This window comes from Camelina sativa, chromosome 7 (assembly GCF_000633955.1).
Source record: "Camelina sativa cultivar DH55 chromosome 7, Cs, whole genome shotgun sequence".
In the NCBI taxonomy this organism is placed as follows: Eukaryota; Viridiplantae; Streptophyta; class Magnoliopsida; order Brassicales; family Brassicaceae; genus Camelina; species Camelina sativa.
The window spans coordinates 511602-531961 of record NC_025691.1 but is presented as its reverse complement, the minus strand read 5'-3'; the positions used below and the strand labels follow the sequence as shown (position 1 = coordinate 531961).

The window sequence follows — 20360 nt, the reverse complement described above, 5'->3', positions numbered from 1 at the left end:
TCGATGGCTGATGACTTCATTGACTGGGACCTTGTATGGAGAGAAGGTGAAACCCTTTGGGACGAGAAAGAGGATCTTGATTCGGTTTTGTCGTGGCTGTTCCAGGGGGATGAAAAAGAATCTGAGAGCAGACAAAAGGACTCCAACGACTTTGGAGAACCGTTGGATTTTGAACAAGAAAACAAGATGGCTGCTTGGCTTTTGTCTTGAACAATTGGATACCATATGCATTTTTTCATCGGTCGGATTAAAAAAGTCCCCACGTGGCTGGATCTGGTCCGTTATCTTCTTCATTAACTAGAGGAGACGTATTTACGTACCAAAAAGGAAGACAAATGAGGGTCGCTATCTTACGTTTAGAAGTAAGATTTGGTCCCATAGTCACTACAATAATGCCTCACGTGATGCCATGCACTATTGTCTCTACTATTTATTTCCCTTTTTTATACCGGTAGCCGTATGATACGTTTTTAAAAATACTTCATTATATATAGCCTATAGAAAAATATCTTTATAAAGTTCATGGGATGGACCATTCCTACGAATTTACTGCAAACTCAGACGCATTTCATGTGCCGACATGTACTACTAAATAGTACTAATTAAAATACAAATTATGTAAATTGTATAAAGCTACGAACTACAAACAAATTGGTGTGACGTCTTCCCAAGAAAGTTACTTGGGTGTTAGTATTACTTTACTTAGGTTAAAAAAAAAACAGTCCTAAGAAAGTTACTTGGGTTGTTAGTATTACACTATTACTTTACTTAGGTTAAAAAAACCTTGCCCAATTAGCCCATGACTGGTTTTTCCTTTTTTTTTGTTGCTATCATTTGTGTCATCTGATTATTATTATTATTTTTTTTAACACCTATCATCTGATTAATTTTATTTTTAATATTCTGATTAGTAATTCTGTTGAATAAAATAGAAAAATCAATGAATATTAAAACCATAATACACAAAGAAAAACTGAAATGGGCATTGTCTTTTATAGTTCTTTTATTTACAGGCCAATTAACAAGGCCCATATATAAAACCGCCGTTGTTTATAGCTTCCCTCCGCTGATCTAGTTTCCGGTGGAGCGGCGACGATGTTTGCGGGGAGAGTACGAGCTTCTCTTAAACCTTTGTTCGATGGAAGATATTATAAAAGCTCCTCGGTGACCAGAAATGGTACGTTATTCGTTACTCTTCTTCCTGAATTGAATAAATTATTGCATTTCTTAGAGAATTTTTTTTTTCTTTCAGATAATTGAATCCCCTGAGATTGAGATATGTAAACTTGTCGAAATGTCTAATTCGGTGTTTCTCAGGTGAAATTACAGAGGTTTCGAAACGTATTCTACAAGAGAGGTGAGGTTTGAATCCGTATATTGTTACTCTTTTTGGGTTGTTTCGTTCGTTAGGGTTTTTATTAGTAACAGTTGGACTTTTTTTCTTGTTGGGTAGATTCAGAGATGGAGAGCAGATTATGAGTAGCACTGGAATTGGACTAGGACTCAAACTGTTCAACCGCTCATTTCATAGCTCTCCTCAGTGTTCTGATACCTCAGAATCTGATGTAAAAGGTACGCTTCTTTGTTAACCAGAGAACTTGGATGATTGAGAGAATAGATGATAAAGATTTTGTGATCTTGAAAATGGTGATTCTTATTATCTGTGTGAAAGTACCTTTCAGGAGTGAGAACACTTGCACCTGCTTTATTTAGTCACCTTGAGGATGATTTATTCTCTGAGTTGGGTCCTGTAGAAAAAGACTTGGATCGGAATGTGATTGTGAAGATGTTAACTCAGAAGCCAGAGCTTGTTCAGGTAAGCTTTATATATATAATCTTTTCCTTCTGTCTTCTATATTACTGAAGTGAAGCTTTCATTCACTCTATCCTTAGGATGAGGTTCTTTTCGCTGCAATGGTTTATTGAGCTTATTTATGTATGTTTTATACCAGAAAACTAAAAGCAAGAAGAAGAAGAAGAAGAAGAAACATGACCAAGCTTCTGATTCAGTTTCCAAACCAATGTTGTTGACTGAGAAGCCAGAAGTTTCTTGGGTATACCATATTTATGTTAAACCTTTTCTCTGGACAAGATTTTTGATATGAGAAGATTGAATGCTCGTTATTGTGCTTTTCTTACCAGAAAACCAATGGCAAGAGGAAGACGGAAGCACATGCTTCTTCAGCAGCAAGAGATGTTTCGGATTCAAATGTTTCATTTTCCAAGCCAACCATGCCATCGTCTCCTGTTCAAGATCTCAATTCCAAGTCTCAAAGCATAATCAGTCCCAGTTCAGAGCCGAGAAATGAAAGCTCCAAGGGTTCTGCTACCTCCAATACACCCTCAAATCATCCCTCTTCAGTTGTCGTTATAAGGATTGGTAATTTGAACTCGAAAACAGCTGACTCAATGATACACTCGATGTGCTTGTCGCTTGGCCCTCTCGAGGGTCTTGCTAGGGTTAATGAGGACACTGTTGACGTCTTATATCGTGTGAAAAAACGGAACGAGGCAGATTCTATACTGGAAGAGTATGTGAAACAGAAGAAGATAAAAAGTCTTTTTTTGTTTTTTTTTTCCGGTTCTTTGAAACAAAATTCCCTAAAGCTGTTCCTAATTTTGTTTCCAGGCTAAAGGATTCAACGGTTGATAACTCTCAGTGGACGGCTGAGATTGTACCAGAAGCCGAAGAAGCTTCTAAAGATGAAATGGGTCTGAGAATCACCAGCTGCTGCAAAAAATTGGATAAGCATCTGCTTATGCAGCGCATCCTTGGAAAAGACTTGGAAGTTCTACTCCATTCTGTAATGCATCTGGAGAATCATCCAATGGCTCGTGATAGGAGGCAAAAAGGTTTTAGTTTAGGATGTTCCCAAGAAGCCTAATGACGATCTTGGGTATCTGTTAAGGTCTTGCAGTTCCTTTGATAATCAATTGAATTAGTGTTTGATAAAATTTAAAAGTAAGGGAGTGTAGCGAAACTAATACGAATTACAGGGGGCAATAAATTTTTAAGTCCGTTAATGAAGGCGGGTGTTGCGGTAGTGAAAAGGACTGTCTTCCCCCATGTTTCAAAGAGTTGATGCAGCCATGGTGGTGGACTCCGGTGCTCCAAAGTTACACTGGTTCCAATCTTGTAATCTCCTACAGTCCACTCTGTGGCTTCATATCCTATGTTTTTGCTATCTATTTATCTCAATTTTTTTTTTTGAACAAATATCTCACTAAGAAAAGAAGAAAAAACAAGTAAAAGTATTATTATTACACGTGATATAGCCTATCTGGAAGGTACTGACTGGGCTTAATTATATTAGGCCCATTATAAATAGCTTATTATTTATTTGTTAGCCCATTATTAACTCGACTGTACTGTAAGTGTAGCTTTCCAATTAAGAATTGACAAATAAACAAAATTTTGTTCTTGTTGTCGTTGTTAATTGCAAGTTTAAAGTTTAAACAACTCGAGCGGAAGGGTGGAGTTTCTGATCGTGTTGAAACGTGAACACAAAACACCAAAACTAGGGTTTACCCGCTTCTATATTTGAAACTTTCTCAAAAAGTCCAATTTTGACTTGTAAACTATATAAATAAGTAATATTTTACTAAAGAAAATTAGAAATTACAGCTTACATTTGTGTCATTTGATATCGGAAATAGAAAGTTCCCACGCAGAAACAGTGTGAGACAGATCAGATCAGCACAGCTAAGCAATGAAGTGTACAGTAGTTACGTAGACGATTGATTGAAGTGACACCCTCCACCACTTGTTGTCACTTATAGTTTTTGTCCATAAAACTATTTTCTACTAATATATTAATTTAAATATCTCCTTTTTTTTTGTTTAATTGAAACTCGTACGACTTTAGATGTGAATCATTAAGATGTGGGATGTATCCGTGGTTATAAAGTTGCACTATAGGTAAACATTGTTTTAGTTAAACATCATAGATAGTAAAATAAAATTATTCTAAAGTAAAATAAACAAAATAAGAAAATGTCTTTCAAAACTATCTGGAAAAAAGTGTCTAATAATAAATTAAAAAATTACGGCCATGATTTTTTTAAGACTGGCCATCCTATGAAAGATTTTAATAGTGTATTTTTCATCATAAAATATATTTTTTTAAAATTGCATGAGTTATTATTATATTGTGATATGATCTCTGATCAACTGAGTTAAGATACAAATAAAAACAAGTAAGCTAGTCCGCTTATAAAGCATATTAAGGTCCCATGACATGACTGTCTTTAATGTAATCTGTCGCAAATTATTACGCTTATTGATTTTTATGGAGAAGAAAAGCCAAAAACCCAAAAAAAATGAAGAGAGATTTTCACTTTTCAGAGGAGTGGGTCATGTCAAAGTATGGACCTCCTCTGTTCTGTTCTTTACTACTCTTCTCTTACGACAACTCACGTGGCCTTTTCTTTCGTTTTCTAATTTCACAAAATGTATAAAATCAGAGAGCTTATATATAAACCTTGGGCCCAAACTGAGACAAGTTCATGTGGGTTGAATCGTATATTTCAGATAGATAAGACAGCTAATCTTTATGATGTGCGGTGGATCACTAAGTAGCTATACGTGCACGTCAAATTATATATTATTCGGTTTTTATTTTCAACGACAACTTTTGCCGCAGCAGTGGCAGCAGAAAACGACACCGTTCGTATTCGTTATTTATTGTAATTATTATCGTCTTTTAACCCAAATTCATCTATCTAATCATAGTTATGAAGGAGATTTGCTTCACATTTCAACATAACCTAATCTAATATGAAATATCTTATTGTTGAATCAAGAGTGTAGATATTTTAACTAAGGACACAAGGAAAAAAAAAACCATATAGAACTCATGGTAGGGATGATAGTGAGTGATATTAACAATATAATAAAGCATATAGTAATATTTTAGCAAAAGGCCAATTAGATAAGACTTGAAAGATGCAGTTTCAATCACCAAATGTTAAATAAGACAAACCACAAATGGGTCATGTAGATGATGAAGATGCTCTCTCTTCTTAACTCCTTCACTCACATTACTCCAAAACACAACAACTCACTCATGGCCCCTCCTCTCCAAATTTTCTCATTTTAATTATTTTAATCTCTTTCTTTTGCAGATCTCACAGAGTACTTACAAAAAATTATTGCACTCTCTCTCTCTCATGTCTCAACAAACTAAAACCCCACCCCACCATTATTGTTTTCATTACCTTAACTACCTTGTCCAAAAGACCACTAAAAAAACTCACAAAACTGTTTTTACTACAACACATCACTGTAATATTTTTTCTTAAAGATTCTGAATACATTCCCAAGAACTAAATAGAGAATCATAGTAATCAAATCTAAGAACTGAAAAATACAATGACATATACTATATAGGAGAGGATTCATAATCTATACATAAAAAACATTTTTTTGCTTAATCTAATTGATGATGATGACTTAACCGGACGAAACTGGGTTTAAGCTACGGGCTAAACCGTTCAAGGCGCTGTAACCTTTGGAACTAAACCCTAAACAGCCAAAGAGCCCATGCCTGTAGGGCAAATATGTCCTCTTCTTCATCTCCTCTGCTTGAGCTCTGTTCGTTGTGTAATGTAGCTCGTGAGCAGACGGCTGTGATCCTCGCCGCTTAGCTATGCCGTTGGTTGGTTTTCCGACGGACGGAGTTTTCTTCGGCGGCGGTTGTTTCTGTTTCTGCTTCTTGGATTCGTCAACTACAGTTTCTTGAATCGGTTTCTCTTCAGCAGCAGGGTGAGGAGATTTGAGTTTCTTGTCTTTGAAATTGGAAGGAGAGAATGAAATGTTGGACCAGAACTTCTCTTTAGCGTTGCCTCTTCCTTCGCTTTTGCTACGATGAAGCAGATCCTTGAGAAAGATCCATTTCTTGGAGTTTCTACCGTAAGAGGATGATCGTGAAGACGAAGCTGAACAAGACGGTGTCGTTTCAGCTGAAGGCACGTTTTCGTCTTCTTGTAGCTTCCTTATAATACACTCCTTCACCTCTCTCTCTCCGGCGACTCCTTCTCCTTCTTCTTCTTCTTCTTCTTCATCAACTTGGTTCCATTGGTGATACGCTGCGTTTCGTAGCGGGGAGAGAGATCTGGCTTTCCGGTGAACAGATCTGCTTCTTAGTTTGAGATCTCTGCCACGCTTCATCTCACCGTCTGGTTTCTTGTCGTCGTCGTCGTCGTCTTCCTCGTTCTCCAGATCTAGAAGCGGCGATAGGATCTGAGGTCTCTGAAGATGAGAGGAGAGCTTCATGGGCTTGATCTGGCCGTTAGAGAAGAGCTCTTCAGCAGAGGTCATGGAAGGACCACTGCTCGAAGACAGCCTCGAGGAGAAGTCAAACTCAAAGTCGCCGCAAGAAGAGGAGTTGAGCTTTTTAGGATTCTCGGATGAAGAAGAAGAAGAAGAAGCAGAGCAGAGGAAGAAATGCATCGGACTCGACGGAGCGCTGAAGAAATAACCGGGAGGAGGACCACGACCGGGACTAGAGGGAGCACTAACGAACGGGGTGGAGCAAGCAGAGCCAGAACCAAAGTCGTCACTGAAACGCGGCGTTTCAGGATCGCCATGGCCAAAACTCTCAACAACATCCATAGTAGTAGTAGTAACTAAGTAAGATTGTGACTGTTGTGGCTTCTTTCTCAAGAAAATGTTTTTTTTTTTTGGTGCAGAGAAAGAGAGAGAGAGAGCGCGAGGAGCGAGGTTAACGAAGCAGAGTTATACTACGTATTTATGTTGTATTTTTTTATTGACATTTTTCTAATTTTTTTTTTGTGCGATTCTCAAAACCTTTATTTAATTTATTTATTCTGTATAATATTCTTATGCTATTTTCCTGTAGAGCAAAAGTAAATTACAGTATACGCGATCTTTTTTCATAAATTGTTTAAATTATCTGACATGTTTGTTTGCATGATTATATAATATTATTACAATAAAATTGTTTTTTTTTTGGTTGATGAATTTGATAATGTATTAGAGGTAATGCAATGGTTGTTGTTGCTTAGGATTCTGCAGGCTTGATCCAATAGAATAAAGAAGAAGAATCTACGGATGTTTTTTTTTTTGGAATTTTTTCATTTCTGTTTTACCAGTTTGCCCATCACCATCTTTCTTTCATATATTTACTTCGTTTTTTCAGAGAACAAAACATTTATTTTGTTACGCAATGACTCAATGAGTAAAACGACCAATGCTATCGCGACATTCACTAATATATAAATAGTAGAATCATTCAAGTCGGCTTATATAACTTTTTCTACTTTTTCCTCTGACATAAGCTATAACTCTCACTTTTCAATTTTTAATTTTCAAATAGAAGATCTAGCTGATCTCTCTCAATAAATAATATGAGCTAATATCCATGTTTGTGTTCGTGTATATTTATTTCGTATCAGTAAAACCCATTTCAAAATTTTTTTATCATACTATTTGAATATTTGTTTCGTTTGCTCATGTACTAAATTTCGAAACGTATGAATTTATTTGGACTTCAATTTTGTTGCTTAACATCTCTCTCTCTCTCTACATGAACATGATGACTACATCAAATTTATTTTATTGCATATAAAATAATCGAGTGCGTGCAGAATCTGGAGAAAATCACAAAAATGATTAACGACAATACACGAAAATAATTAACACAAGCGGGGGGCATTATTGTAAATCGATAAAGGTTATTATGGGTAAAGCGAATAAAAAAAGAAGACGTGGCTTCACGTGCTAAACTATGATCGTGCGTAGAAGGTGCTTTGCTTTGGTCTCTTCTCTCTCGTGTAATTTTATAAAAATTACATGGGCCTTAGTAAAGTATAAAAATTACACACTTCCCCATGCTCGTGTAATTTAATAATCGTACTAACTTAAATGGGCCTTAGTAAAGTACATGGGCTTCATTAATATGTTAAAAGATGCATAATTTGGGCCACCGTGTTGGACCTGAATCATTGTCTTGCCTTTATAAAAAACACTCTTTTGAAAATCTCACCAAAACAAAAAAAGTTGCCGGAGATTATCGCCGACGACAGGCTTAAGGCATGATTCGCCGGAAAATACAAAGAAATCATCCGTGTATAATCTGAGAATACCTGTTCTTGATCCAACGGAACCCTTTCTTGACGGTGGCTTTAACTTTGCCTTCCATAGCGTAAGCCTTGTACGTTGCGATTCTCTTCTTCCTCTTTGTTTCCGCGTCGAATAATTTCCACGGAGCAGCGGTCGCATGCGTCGTCGTGGATGCACCAGGCGGTGGGGGGATACTCTGGTGAAAGTCCGGTGAGACGGGTCGAGTTGAGTAGGTTTGTGTTGTTGTTGTTCCATCAACGCCGTAACCTTTACCGTTAACGATCTCCATCCATCGATCAACGGCTACTGTTCTTTGGTTCGACCCGAACCCGTCCATTGTCTCTAGAGCTCCTTCCGAATTAGGAAGAAGCACCGGTAAGAGTATGGATTTGGATGGTTCTTCGATTTTAGGATCGATATCAGATTAATAAGGGGGGATTGTGAGAGGCTCTGCGATCGATGAGGAGCTTTCTCGTTTTTTTATTTATTTTAATGATGGTTAATTTTAGAAAAATAAAAGAAAACTTGGGAAAAAAATGTGATTTATATGGTAATTTTGTTAATTCTCTTCTTCTTTGCCTTTAGAATCTATATTTTTTATTTTTTGCAAGTTTTCCACTTATATATGTATATATACTAAATTATAAGGAAAATGAATCAATCCATATATTTACCTTACAGTTTCAAAATGATAATAACATTTTATATGGTATCTTTGTAATGTATGTTAGGTGGAAAATTTTATCTTTAGATGGTTTGTAAGCTGGCTTCCGATGATAATACATTTGGGTCTTGTTTTAACAACATTCGGCCCAATGTTTTAATAGTGTATTAGGCTCATAGCAAGAACAAGTTGATTCAAAAAACAAAACAAAACTTCTGGTCTGTAAGTGTAGTTGTTCTGTCTATTAGTGTTTTTAGTTATATATTTTATAAGAACTGATTTCATCCCTCCACCTAGAATTGCATGGTCTGATTTGGGCTAGAGAACGTTTGCTAAACCACAACCATTTTTGTTTTCTGTTCATTAACAGAACTAATTGGAAACGGATAAAATGGCCAACGTTTGTTTGTGTGAGAGTCTTAGAAAAAAAAAAAAAATACTAGTTGCGTTGCATCTATGTATGTAGAAATGAGTTTCTAGTAAACAAAACAGTGTTGCACGCAATTCCCGCTTGCGGTGGTAGAGGGAATCTATCGATTTGATCAAATCACAGCTCAATGGTCTCATTAATTAATGTTCCCATTACGTTTTCTTCAGTCAAATGTTTCCCACGATTATTAATACTAATATTGTACTTTATGTACATATGAGTGAAACCGATGTAGCCGCACCTAAAACATGCTACAATTTATTTGATTTAGACATTTTAACGTAAAATACAGTAATTTTCAAGACATAAAAACTATACATTACACTATAACAGACACATGCGTGTCTATCTCACCCTCTATAATCTTCTTTAGAAGCAGACTTGCGACGAAGAAGAAGAGGGATCCAACGGTCAGGATTAAGCAGAAGAATTGTCACATGGCCCATGAGAGTATCGTCACACTCACACAGCGTCATTATTGCAAAAGTGATCGATTCACACTAAAGGCCATTGCGCTTATTACATAAATATAGATTATGTGATATTCGTTAGACACAAAATACCAAATGCTGAGATATTTTTATTGAGTATTGCCTCATGACAAGAAATCACATATCGTCGATCAAACAACAAAGGGAATCAACGCTAGTTCACAAAAACAATCAATGGTAAACACTCTTCTTCACTATCCGAACCATTCGTTTTTTGGATATTAACTTCTTCACAAAAAATGTATAAATCGAATGTCCCTCTCGGGACATGATCATTCATTGTTTGATTTATTGCTAACAAATTATAATCGTTATGTTAATAATAAACTTAAAAAGGGAATGAAAAAAATGTCAACCAATATCATACCGTATATTATTACGTATAAATAAATACATATAGATGCGTGTAACTAATCACGTGTATGCAGCTGCGTATACAGTTGATTTTAATTAAACCATTTAGGTCTTCCTAGCTAGAGTCATTATTATAAAGGGAACCCCAACCAATATATCTCTATCTTCCTCTCTTTAATTTCCTCATTCGTCTCTCTTTTTATTATTACTCATACACATCTATCGATAGCGAGAGAGAGAGAGAGAGAGAGAGAGAGAGAGAGAGAGTGATGGAGATAACGCCGAAGAGGTACTGGCGGAGGTGGAGAGGATACGAGAAGCTTGATGGGTCATCATCATCAGAGAAGAAACCGGGTCGAAGGACAGGGAAACGGTTAAAATGGATCCGACCAGAAAGAAACGGTTTTGGAGGATCAAGATCGTGCCTAAACTGAGGATCCTGAAAAAGGCGTCGCCCAAGAAGTTTTTGGTGTGGCTGCGTGATTCTTATGTCAAGATGATGATGCGTTTGGCTAACTCACGGGTTGTCGGATCTTCTGGATACGGTGGATCCGGATTTGGGTCGGGTCCAGTGAAGGAGTATGATGAGAAAATGCTCGTGGAGATTTACAAGACGATATTGATGGCGCAGGCTCAGGGGAATCTCGTGCACCGCGACACACCTAATAATAATATCAACAACAAGATTGCTTCTGAACCAGCTGTTGTTCCTGTCTCTTCTTCTCTTGTTTCTTGTTAGGTAATAATAATACAAACAATTATCCTTTTTCTTAAAAGAAAAATTTGTAGTAATAAATTTCCAACGAAGAAGAAGAATCATAAATTTGTTTAGTACTATTTCGAGATTGCTGATAGGGCTGAGTTGTGATTTTAATCTGTATCAAATTTTACATAATAAGAAGAAAAAAATAGTACCACCCACAAGATAAATAAAATAGATAGTGGACTGTGGGTCCAAATAGTAATGTTTATTTAATGCGTTTTTTTCTTCATTGATTTATCAAAGTTTTGTTGGAAATATAAAGGTTTGCATTTACATCGTAATTATTTACGGTTTGTTGTACGGTTGTACCAGTCATGTCTTTGTGTGTACAAAATTTTATACTATATCAAAATCGTCCCTATAAGTAAACTAAACCTATAATTAATCTAATTTTGTTGACTGTTAAGAGGAAATTAAGTTGACCACTTTTGTTCAATGAAAAAGCGCACGGCAGGCATGTGAGTGTATTAATTTAATAACCAGAACCTAAAGACCTAATAATGTGTTCATTATGAACTAGTGGGCCTAACCTTTCCGAGAAAGCTAGCATCTTCACTCCTTGGTCTTAACAATCCTGGGCGAACGGGTTCGACCCGAAAAAACCGAACCGAGAAACCCGAAATTTCAGTACAGAGAAGAGCTCCAACCGATCGGCGAAATTGATTTGCAAATTCGGATATCGGTTCGGGTCGGTTCGGTAATCGGAACCGATCGGTTTTACCTAAACCGAGATTCTGCAGACATATATAAGAGAAATGAATCATTAACCCTAATAATGTTTCATTTTCTTCTTTGCCTCTGCGGCTACGCCTCTTGCGAAACTAAAATTGAGAGTTCATCTCTTTCTCCCATCTAATCCACAATCAGCATCACGTTTCTACTCCTTCATCAATTCATCATCTTCTTTCATTCTCAGAAATCTCAATCGTTGTAAGATCTTTACCCCTAAGATCGTAACCGTGTATTTCTTATTAAAGGATAAGCTCTTCTTTCTTCTTAATCGCTTATTCGTTTGATTCTATGCTGATTTGCTCGCTAAGCTCTTCTTCATCACCAAACTTACGAGTGGAGTAACTGGTATATCTTTAGATCTGACCCATTTTCATCATATTTTCATATTTTAACGGACGGAGAGATTGAACGGTCGGACATCACCAACGCCGTCGCCGTCGCCGTGTCACCGTCTTCAACAGTTGAAAACCCTAGTTGTTAATGGGTTGGGCCTTGTAAATATATTAATTGGGTTTGTAAATTTGTTACGATTATTTTAAATATGTAATGAGTTTGGGCTTTTTTAAAGCCCAATATCCATATTATTTGTAATTCGGTTTAAATTAACCGAACTAGAAAATATTCGGTTTTATTTCGGAATTTATTTTAATCCCGTTAACTGACCCGAATAAACCGTATACCGACCGACCCGAACCGAAAATAATTTCGGTTTAATTCGGCAAGATTTATCAAAAACCAAATTTCATCAAACCCGAATAACCCGACCTGATTAACCCGTTTTCACCGAATGCCCATGACTAAATTGGTCTATCTATACCGATACCTAAACGTGTATGTATGATAATCCTATCAGTTTATTCATCGATAGACAAGACAATATACTCAATATTACATTTGAATATTACTATATTTGGGCTAATCTTTGTCGGTGAAATACATTTGAATAGTTGCGTTACTACAAGTAATTAGTATTCCTTACAAACTTATTGGACTCGTTAACACCAATCGCGAACGAGTCTGACTGTGTAGTGTGTATGATTCCCTTTAATAAATGACCATATTGCGTCAAATCTTTAGTACTGTACTTGGGCTTATAAGTTCCGAGCCTATAATGGGCCTTAAAGGCGTTTTAAAATATATGGCTATTTCATAATTATTTCCTCGAGTCAATAATTCATTCATTATACATAGCTTCTTCATGTATATATTTTTTTTTTTTGCTAAACAACTTCTTCATGTATATTAACTTCATTTCATACATTTAAAGTCTGAATTGATATTATAAAAAGTTTAATTGATTAAATCTTACTTTAAGTACTAAAAGTAAGCATAAGGTGTGAAGTTTGTTATCGATCTTCCACGTACATCAAGTCCTGACCCAATAAATATGGCCTCTATGCTTTCGTCTCGAAGTTAATAAAAATGTAGAGTAATTCGCCAACTCCTAAACTTCTAATTTCTAGGTTCATTACTTATGGCGCAAGCAATCAATGAACATAACGAGTTTTCCACGTGGTTCCTAGGATACAAATAGCCATCGTTGTTGTGACCCCAAGTAAGTGTTAGCGGCTTCATTTGCAAATAAATAGCGTGGACTTTTTTATTTTGTCCCCCACGATATATATATAGATCCAATGTATCATGTATGCGTCTCAACGTTTCCGTGCATTGAGGTTTATTTAATTTATAAAACAAGCGCTACTACTTCTACTAGTGTTTTTTTAAACACTATAGCTTCCTTTGAATTTTGTACACATTTAATTCTATTGAAATAGTTGAATCTTAACATTTTGTTTACTCAATAAAGCATATTAACAAAACTAAATAACGAGATGATAAAAAGGAATCTCAAATTACAAAATTGTTTTAACATTTTGTTTACTCAATAAAGCATCTTAACAAAACTAAATAACGAGATGATAAAAAGAATGTTAATTACAAATTTATTTATTCTCTCAATTATGTTACGTGTATGTACATGTGCACCTTTGATTATATTATAATTAATAAACCAGGTGATATAAGTTAATCACGAAAGAGTTGACCAAAGAGCATAAAGTCCATTAGCTCAGCAGTGAATGAATGAATTACTTGAACGTCTGTTGTGTGGCACATGGAGTTTCGTGGTCGGTCCATATAAGAAAACAAGTCACATAATATGAAACATTTGTTTATTGATTCTACAATTTTCGGAACATTTCATACTCGTACTGAATTGTCCGATACTCCGATTCATTTTCTAATATATTTTTAAAAATTTATTATATAGTTATACAATGACATATGAACCATCCATGGTTGTTATCAATAGTGAAATATGAGTTTACTTGTGTAAAATGAATCGTTTTATTTGTAAAGATTTTTGAAAAGTTTAATGAAAGATTGTAAAAGATTGTTTAGAGAGTTTGATTGATTAATTTTTAAAAATCTTGTAAAATACTCCAAACAATTTCTGTATTTTTGTGATACTTTCTATGATTTTATTTTGTAAAGAAAATGTCTAAAATCATGAACCAATAACATAGTAATTGAATTCATTAATAATCTTAGATTCTTTTGTTTTAATTGAATAATACAAAATTTTTAATGATTTTATAAAAATCTGAATCCAATAACCTAAATTTGTTAAGATTTTAAATGACTTTTTACAAATTACAAATTAATAACACTAAACTTTAACAGAGTTTAACAAAATCTTGATCTAATAACAACATACTATACATAACATTTAAATTCTTTAAATTTTGTTCAAATCTCAGTCCAATAACCCCATTTAGTCCTTCACAAATAACATAGTTGTCTTGTAAGACTATTTTAAATTTAAAATAAAATAGGAATGGTACATTTCAACTGTCATATTGGGATGTTATTTATAATTTCCGACAATATAAAATTACAATTATAGTATATATCTCTTTTTTGAAAAAAAGAAGAAGATGAAAGTGACGACGAAGCGTAAAGTAGGCTACACGTACCTGATATGATGCTTATACACAAATAATTGTCTTTGGGGTTGAATAGACTTCGTATATATGTTACCGACATTGTTCTCCATGCTAATCACAAAATGATATTTTAGTGATAAATGAAAAAATATACGTAGTGAGTCACGTATAATCTCGTGTATAATTTGTTAACATAATAGTTTCGTCAAATATGCAAACTAAATAACTATTTTAAAAAGAATTTTCCAAAATAAACGAATTCGTAAGTCAATTGACAGATATATATATAATCCAAGTCGTTTTATTTTGTCCCGTTTCCGGTTAAAGATCCAAATCTGAAAAATCTATAACAATTAATACAGTTCAAAAGTTCACAGGAAAGTAACGGTCCTATTATATAACACTGAATCATGAGGTTCACTTGATCTGGAAATCTACACTTTTATCAGCATTAATAAAGATATAAAGTTTTTTTTTTTAATAATTGCTTGCGATATGAATGTAATTAAGTTATGGGAAATTAGGTTGTATAACCAAAAAGAATACTATAATTTATAAACTAACTACATTAACCATGTATTAATTATATACTCTATATTATATGTATAATACCAATTTTTATCCCTTCATTACCCTATCTCCAGCCCCCACCACCATCCTCTCACCACCACCACCACCACTCTCCAGCTGGCCACTACCATCACCTCCAGCAACCACCGCCGGCAACCACCATTGGTAACCACCTCCCGTGTCCACTTTCATCTCTTTATCACCATCACCACTTGGGTTCTCAATATACAATCTTGTAGGATATAGTTTTCATTTTCCGGCGATTTCCAGCGACATTTTCCGGCGAACTCCGACAACCACCACCGGCCGCTACCTCCGACCAACTTCTCTGACTACCTCCGTCAGCTACCTCTGCCGTCCACCGCCGTCGGCTACCTCCGCCGGCCACCGTCGCTGGCTACCTCTGCTGGCCACCGCCGCCGGCTACCTCCGCCGGCCACCGCCACCGACCAACGCCGCCGGCCACCGCCGACCAACGCCGCCGACCAACGCCGCCGGCTACCGCCGACCAACACCGTTGTCCGCCCACGCCGACCAACAACCATTACTGCCCTCCACCACTTAAAAACACTAAATTGGTAATTTTACACTACCCTCATCCTAATCTTCTAATTTTTTAAAATATAGTATTATTTTCTACTATACTTTTTTTGTTTTGGTTATTGGGCTAATTCACCCTTAAGTTGGGAATCAATCAATTATAGTAATAAAGATTGGTTTGGTTGTGTGCTGAATCCTTAACTAACAATTACTTGTTCCAACTGGATTAGGATATTATTTAATCTTGTATATCAAATGTATTTAGCCGGGAAGTAATTAGTGACTGTACTTCGTCTCCACGTTATAAATTATTAAATTATTTTGGTTTAGTATAAGTAAACAATCAATATAAGAGAAAAAGTAGTAATACTCAAAAGACAGCACCACTACTACGAATACTTTTTGTTTAAACGGACAAGACCAGGTTATCCGGGTTGTTGGTCAAAGGTAAGCAAAGATGGTTTGGTGTTGAGATGGACACATTAACCGCCGAACAGGGTAGTCTCAGCACGTAAATGGCTAATGTCACGAAGAACAGTTTTAGTTTATCACTTATTGTAATAAATCACGTATTTGTCAATAAATTCATGAATCTTTTCAGTCTTTGTTTGTCCTTTTTATTCGGTTTAGTTAAATGTTTTACGACACTTGTACCTATATTTATTTGTAAAGTTCAGCTAATAATAAGAAAAAGAAATGCATATAGGCCGCATATCTAATTCAATTTCAACCGATGGCTGTTTGATTAGGATTTTGGTTCACGTTTGGTTTGCATTTTTTTGTTTTTCCATTAATATTTATTAAAAACATAATATCAAAGTGCAATGAAAACAAATAGGTTTTGTTAATTTTAAAGTGTTATAAATTTGAGATTATAACATAACTTTAGTATTTCGAATAATTAATGTTAATACACAATTTGAATTTTTTTATTTAAGTTAATCTTAAAGTGTTATTAATTTGAGATAACAAAACATAATCCAGTAAATCTCTGTTAATTAGTATATTTTTAATTTAATTTAATGCATATTAAATTTAAATTAACATAATTTACTGATTATAAAAGGTAAATTACAAACAATTTAAATACTATTAAAATAAAATGTAATGAAAAATTATGAGATTATACGTACTATAATAGTTATTTTTGATATTCAAACTATATTAAATTAATTTAATGATTATTAATATTAAATTAACATAATTTACTGTTTATTAAAACTAAGTTAATAAATATAGTTATTATTAAAATTTAATGATTAAAATTGAAATTATACATAGTAGAATAGTTAAAATTTGATATTCAGACTATGTTAAATATGAATAGATTATATTTTGATATACAGTAATGTATACTGTAGCATTAAAAAAAAAAAGATTTATCTACCAAAAAAAGAAGATATTTTTCCATATAAAAGTCGATTTCAAAATCAAAAGATTGAATAGAGATGGATATATAAATAAGGTCACAGTAGGCTGTCGAGAAAGAGAAAAAAGAAAAAAAAAACATAAAAATTTGCTATGATTAGGCATACAAATAAAAAGTTTAATAAGAGAGAAAAAATACACAAAATCTGTTTGTTGGCTAAAGAGAAATCGAAGGAATAAGTCTTTTTTTCTGAGAAAGCCCCATCTCTCTCTCTCTCTCTCCGCTTTGCTGCTTATTCTTTCTTCTATTCATCTTCTATTCATTCTTTTGTAATTACTAAAATAGAGAGAGAGAGAGCCTAAAGAGAAGAAGGAGAGGAGGGCGTAAAACAGCAGACGGTGGCGCACCGTAGCACCGCCCCCTCCTAACCTGCGCCTTTTTCTTCTTTCCGATATCAAAAGATTCCTAAAATAATTTTGATTCCTCTCCTCCTCTCTCAGGTCGCTTCGATCCCACGGCATATAAATAAGCGGATTCCTACCTTGTTCAATCTTGTCTTCTTCAGATGCATTCATCTACAAAACTCTGGCGGACATCAAAGGAACCCTAGCTTTTCTCCGGTCTTCTATTATCGCCTCTTTCGCCGCCGATCGGTGGTTTGATTTCAAATCCAAGAAGAAGAAGAAACGTATTAATATTAATCTCCTCCTCCTCTTTAGGAAGATGCTTTGGATTATGAGATTCTCCGGTTTATTCTCCGCCGCTTTGGTCATCATCGTCCTCTCTCCTTCTCTCCAATCATTTCCACCAGCTGAAGCCATCAGATCCTCTCACCACCTCGACGCTTACCTCCGCTTCCCAACCTCCGATCCAAATCCCCATAGATTCTCCTTCAGAAAAGCTCCCGTGTTCCGCAATGCCGCCGATTGTCCCGCNACCTATATCCCCATGAAAAAAAAGTTCTATATCTATTTACACCTAGACCTGGTTATGTGACGGTTTACTATTTGCTTAACCGTCTAACGAATAGCCTAAACCAAAATTGACCAGATTAAACCTGATTTCTTGTCAGCCTTGGTCCGGTCTTCTATCGCCTCCTCCTCTTTCGCCGCCCATCGGTGGTTTGATTTCAAATCCAAGAAGAGAAGAAGAAACGTATCAATATTAATCTCCTCCTCCTCCTCCTCCACAGGAAGATGCTTTGGATAATGAGATTCTCCGGTTTATTCTCCGCCGCTTTGGTCATCATTGTCCTCTCTCCTTCTCTCCAATCTTTTCCTCCAGCTGAAGCCATCAGATCCTCTCATCTCGACGCCTACCTCCGCTTACCAACCTCCGATCCACAGACCCATAGGTTCTCCTTCAGAAAAGCTCCCGTCTTCCGCAATGCCGCCGATTGCCCCGCCGCCGACATCGATTCCGGCGTCTGCAACCCTTCCTTGGTCCACGTCGCCATTACTCTCGATTTCGAGTACCTCCGTGGCTCGGTCGCCGCCGTGCACTCGATCCTGAAACACTCCTCGTGTCCCGAGAGCGTCTTCTTCCATTTCCTCGTCTCCGAGACCGGCCTCGACTCCTTGATCCGCTCGACCTTCCCGGAGTTGAGGTTCAAGGTTTACTACTTCGATCCCGAGATCGTACGGACCCTGATCTCGACCTCCGTCAGGCAAGCGCTCGAGCAGCCGTTGAATTACGCCAGAAACTACCTGGCTGGTCTACTCGAGCCCTGCGTGCGCCGCGTGATCTACCTAGACTCGGATCTAGTCGTCGTCGATGACATAGCTAAGCTGTGGAAGACGAAGCTGGGGTCGAAGACGATCGGAGCTCCGGAGTACTGCCACGCGAACTTCACGAAGTATTTCACGGCGGCGTTCTGGTCGGACGAGCGGTTCTCGGGAGCATTCGAGGGGAGGAAACCGTGCTACTTCAACACGGGGGTGATGGTGATGGATCTAGAGAGATGGAGGCGCGTGGGGTACACGGAGGTGATAGAGAAGTGGATGGAGATCCAGAAGAAGAGTGATAGGAGGATATACGAGCTGGGGTCACTGCCACCGTTCTTGCTGGTGTTCGCCGGAGAGGTGGCTCCGATAGAGCATCGGTGGAACCAGCACGGGCTAGGTGGAGATAACGTGAGAGGAAGCTGTAGAGATCTACATCCAGGTCCGGTTAGCTTGCTTCATTGGTCCGGTAGTGGTAAACCGTGGTTCCGGTTAGATTCCAGACGGCCTTGTCCACTTGATACTCTTTGGGCACCTTATGATTTGTATGGACACTACAACTCACGCTGATGATTGATGATTGATGATCTCTGTTTTACATATTATATAGTCTCTCTCTCTCAGTCTCAGTCTCAGCTGGTAAATTCTCTCATCTCTCTCCTTCATTCACTCGAGAAAAAAGAATTAAATTCTTTCTTCTTTCTCTCCATTTTTTTTTCTTCTGTTAAGATTTTTACAGACTTTTGGAATTTGTTTTCTTCGTCGTCCTCTGTATTCTATGATTGTTCTGTGCATTGAAATAAACAAAAAAAAAATGAAAAAGAAGAAGATAGGAGATACTGAATTCAGATTTGTTGTACAGACTTTTTTTACCATATGTTTTTATATATATGATTCTGTCATTTTTTTTTTTTTACTTAAAACATTAACTGTCCCATATATATAGTTTATCGTTTGATCCAAATTAACACAAGTTGATTGAAAAGATTTCACCGACAGTCTCTAGTTGTTTCTGAGATGCTTTTCAAATTAGAGTAAGATTTGTTTCAAAGTTGGAATAATATGATGGAAAACATTGCAAAAATCCCGAAGAGGCAGAACAAGGACACGACTCTTCCAAGAGTATGTCGTAGTTATAAAAGAATAAAAGATGGTGTCGGTCTCTTTGCTTACTTCACCTTTTTTTGTTTCTTTTTTAGTGCTTCGACTCTTCTTCTTATTTCATTAGTGGAAGGGACTGATTATAATAAGCTTTTGAAATTGATATATGTATATGCGATCACACTTTGATCGTTTGATTGTCCTCCTCTGGTTGGTTCTTAACCAAAAAGTAAAGCACTTTGCTTTCAATCAGATTAAATTAACTTAACACCTTATGTATTTTTTTGTGCTGACATTTGTTGTTGTTGTCACAACATAGTTGGATGGATCTATTTGATTGATTCATTGGTTTCGGTATTCGTTTTCTCTTTTCCGAAGCATAGGCAAGTATTAGTATTATTTAAATTGAATAGTTTTTCGAGTATTAGCAAAGGTGGCAGCTCCTCTTTGTTTTGAGAGGGAAGAAAATGAAAAGACGAAAAAGTTCTGGTTAGATTATCCTTTTATTTGCGTATGTGATACGGAAGGACTCGGTTTGATTTTTGGAATCATCCATTCCATAATGATAAGGTGGTGATCAAATATCATCATACTAAT

The 20360-nt window shown here is 36.2% G+C and overlaps 5 protein-coding genes and 1 pseudogene across 10 annotated transcripts in view; 4 read left to right on the top strand and 2 right to left on the bottom strand.

Moving 5' to 3' along the window:
- The window catches only part of LOC104699626 (transcription factor MYB12-like), a 3613-nt gene extending 3184 nt beyond the window's left edge, over window positions 1-429 (top strand). Inside the window, exon 4 of the mRNA XM_010414966.2 lies at window positions 47-429. Within this exon, the coding sequence (XP_010413268.1) occupies window positions 47-210 (164 nt within the window). The 3' untranslated portion in view covers window positions 211-429. The remainder of the gene's footprint in view (window positions 1-46) is intronic.
- LOC104699624 lies at window positions 1017-3217 on the top strand. Of its 6 annotated transcripts, XM_010414961.2 has the most exons (8): window positions 1018-1177; window positions 1318-1357; window positions 1454-1572; window positions 1683-1816; window positions 1953-2054; window positions 2143-2531; window positions 2630-2909; window positions 2998-3217. In XM_010414961.2, the coding sequence occupies exons 1-7, from the start codon at window positions 1096-1098 to the stop codon at window positions 2883-2885; spliced, it is 1122 nt and encodes a 373-aa protein (XP_010413263.1). In that variant the 5' UTR covers window positions 1018-1095; the 3' UTR covers window positions 2886-2909; window positions 2998-3217. The 6 variants fall into 6 exon arrangements, with proteins under 6 accessions (XP_010413266.1, XP_010413263.1, XP_010413262.1 ...); XM_010414964.2 differs by lacking the exon at window positions 2998-3217 and having other exon boundaries at window positions 1017-1177; window positions 1330-1357; window positions 1460-1572; window positions 2630-2894; XM_010414960.2 differs by having other exon boundaries at window positions 2630-3217.
- LOC104699623 lies at window positions 5248-6751 on the bottom strand. The gene has a single exon (XM_010414959.2). It carries the CDS (start codon window positions 6611-6613, stop codon window positions 5453-5455), a length of 1161 nt encoding a protein of 386 aa, XP_010413261.1. The 5' UTR covers window positions 6614-6751; the 3' UTR covers window positions 5248-5452.
- LOC104699622 lies at window positions 7893-8563 on the bottom strand. Its single transcript, XM_010414958.2, has one exon. The coding sequence runs from the start codon at window positions 8418-8420 to the stop codon at window positions 8082-8084; it is 339 nt and encodes a 112-aa protein (XP_010413260.1). The 5' UTR covers window positions 8421-8563; the 3' UTR covers window positions 7893-8081.
- LOC104699621 lies at window positions 10087-10789 on the top strand (annotated as a pseudogene).
- LOC104699620 (probable galacturonosyltransferase-like 7) lies at window positions 17061-19262 on the top strand. Its single transcript, XM_019227296.1, has 2 exons — window positions 17061-17557; window positions 18020-19262. The coding sequence occupies exon 2, from the start codon at window positions 18138-18140 to the stop codon at window positions 19230-19232; it is 1095 nt and encodes a 364-aa protein (XP_019082841.1). The 5' UTR covers window positions 17061-17557; window positions 18020-18137; the 3' UTR covers window positions 19233-19262.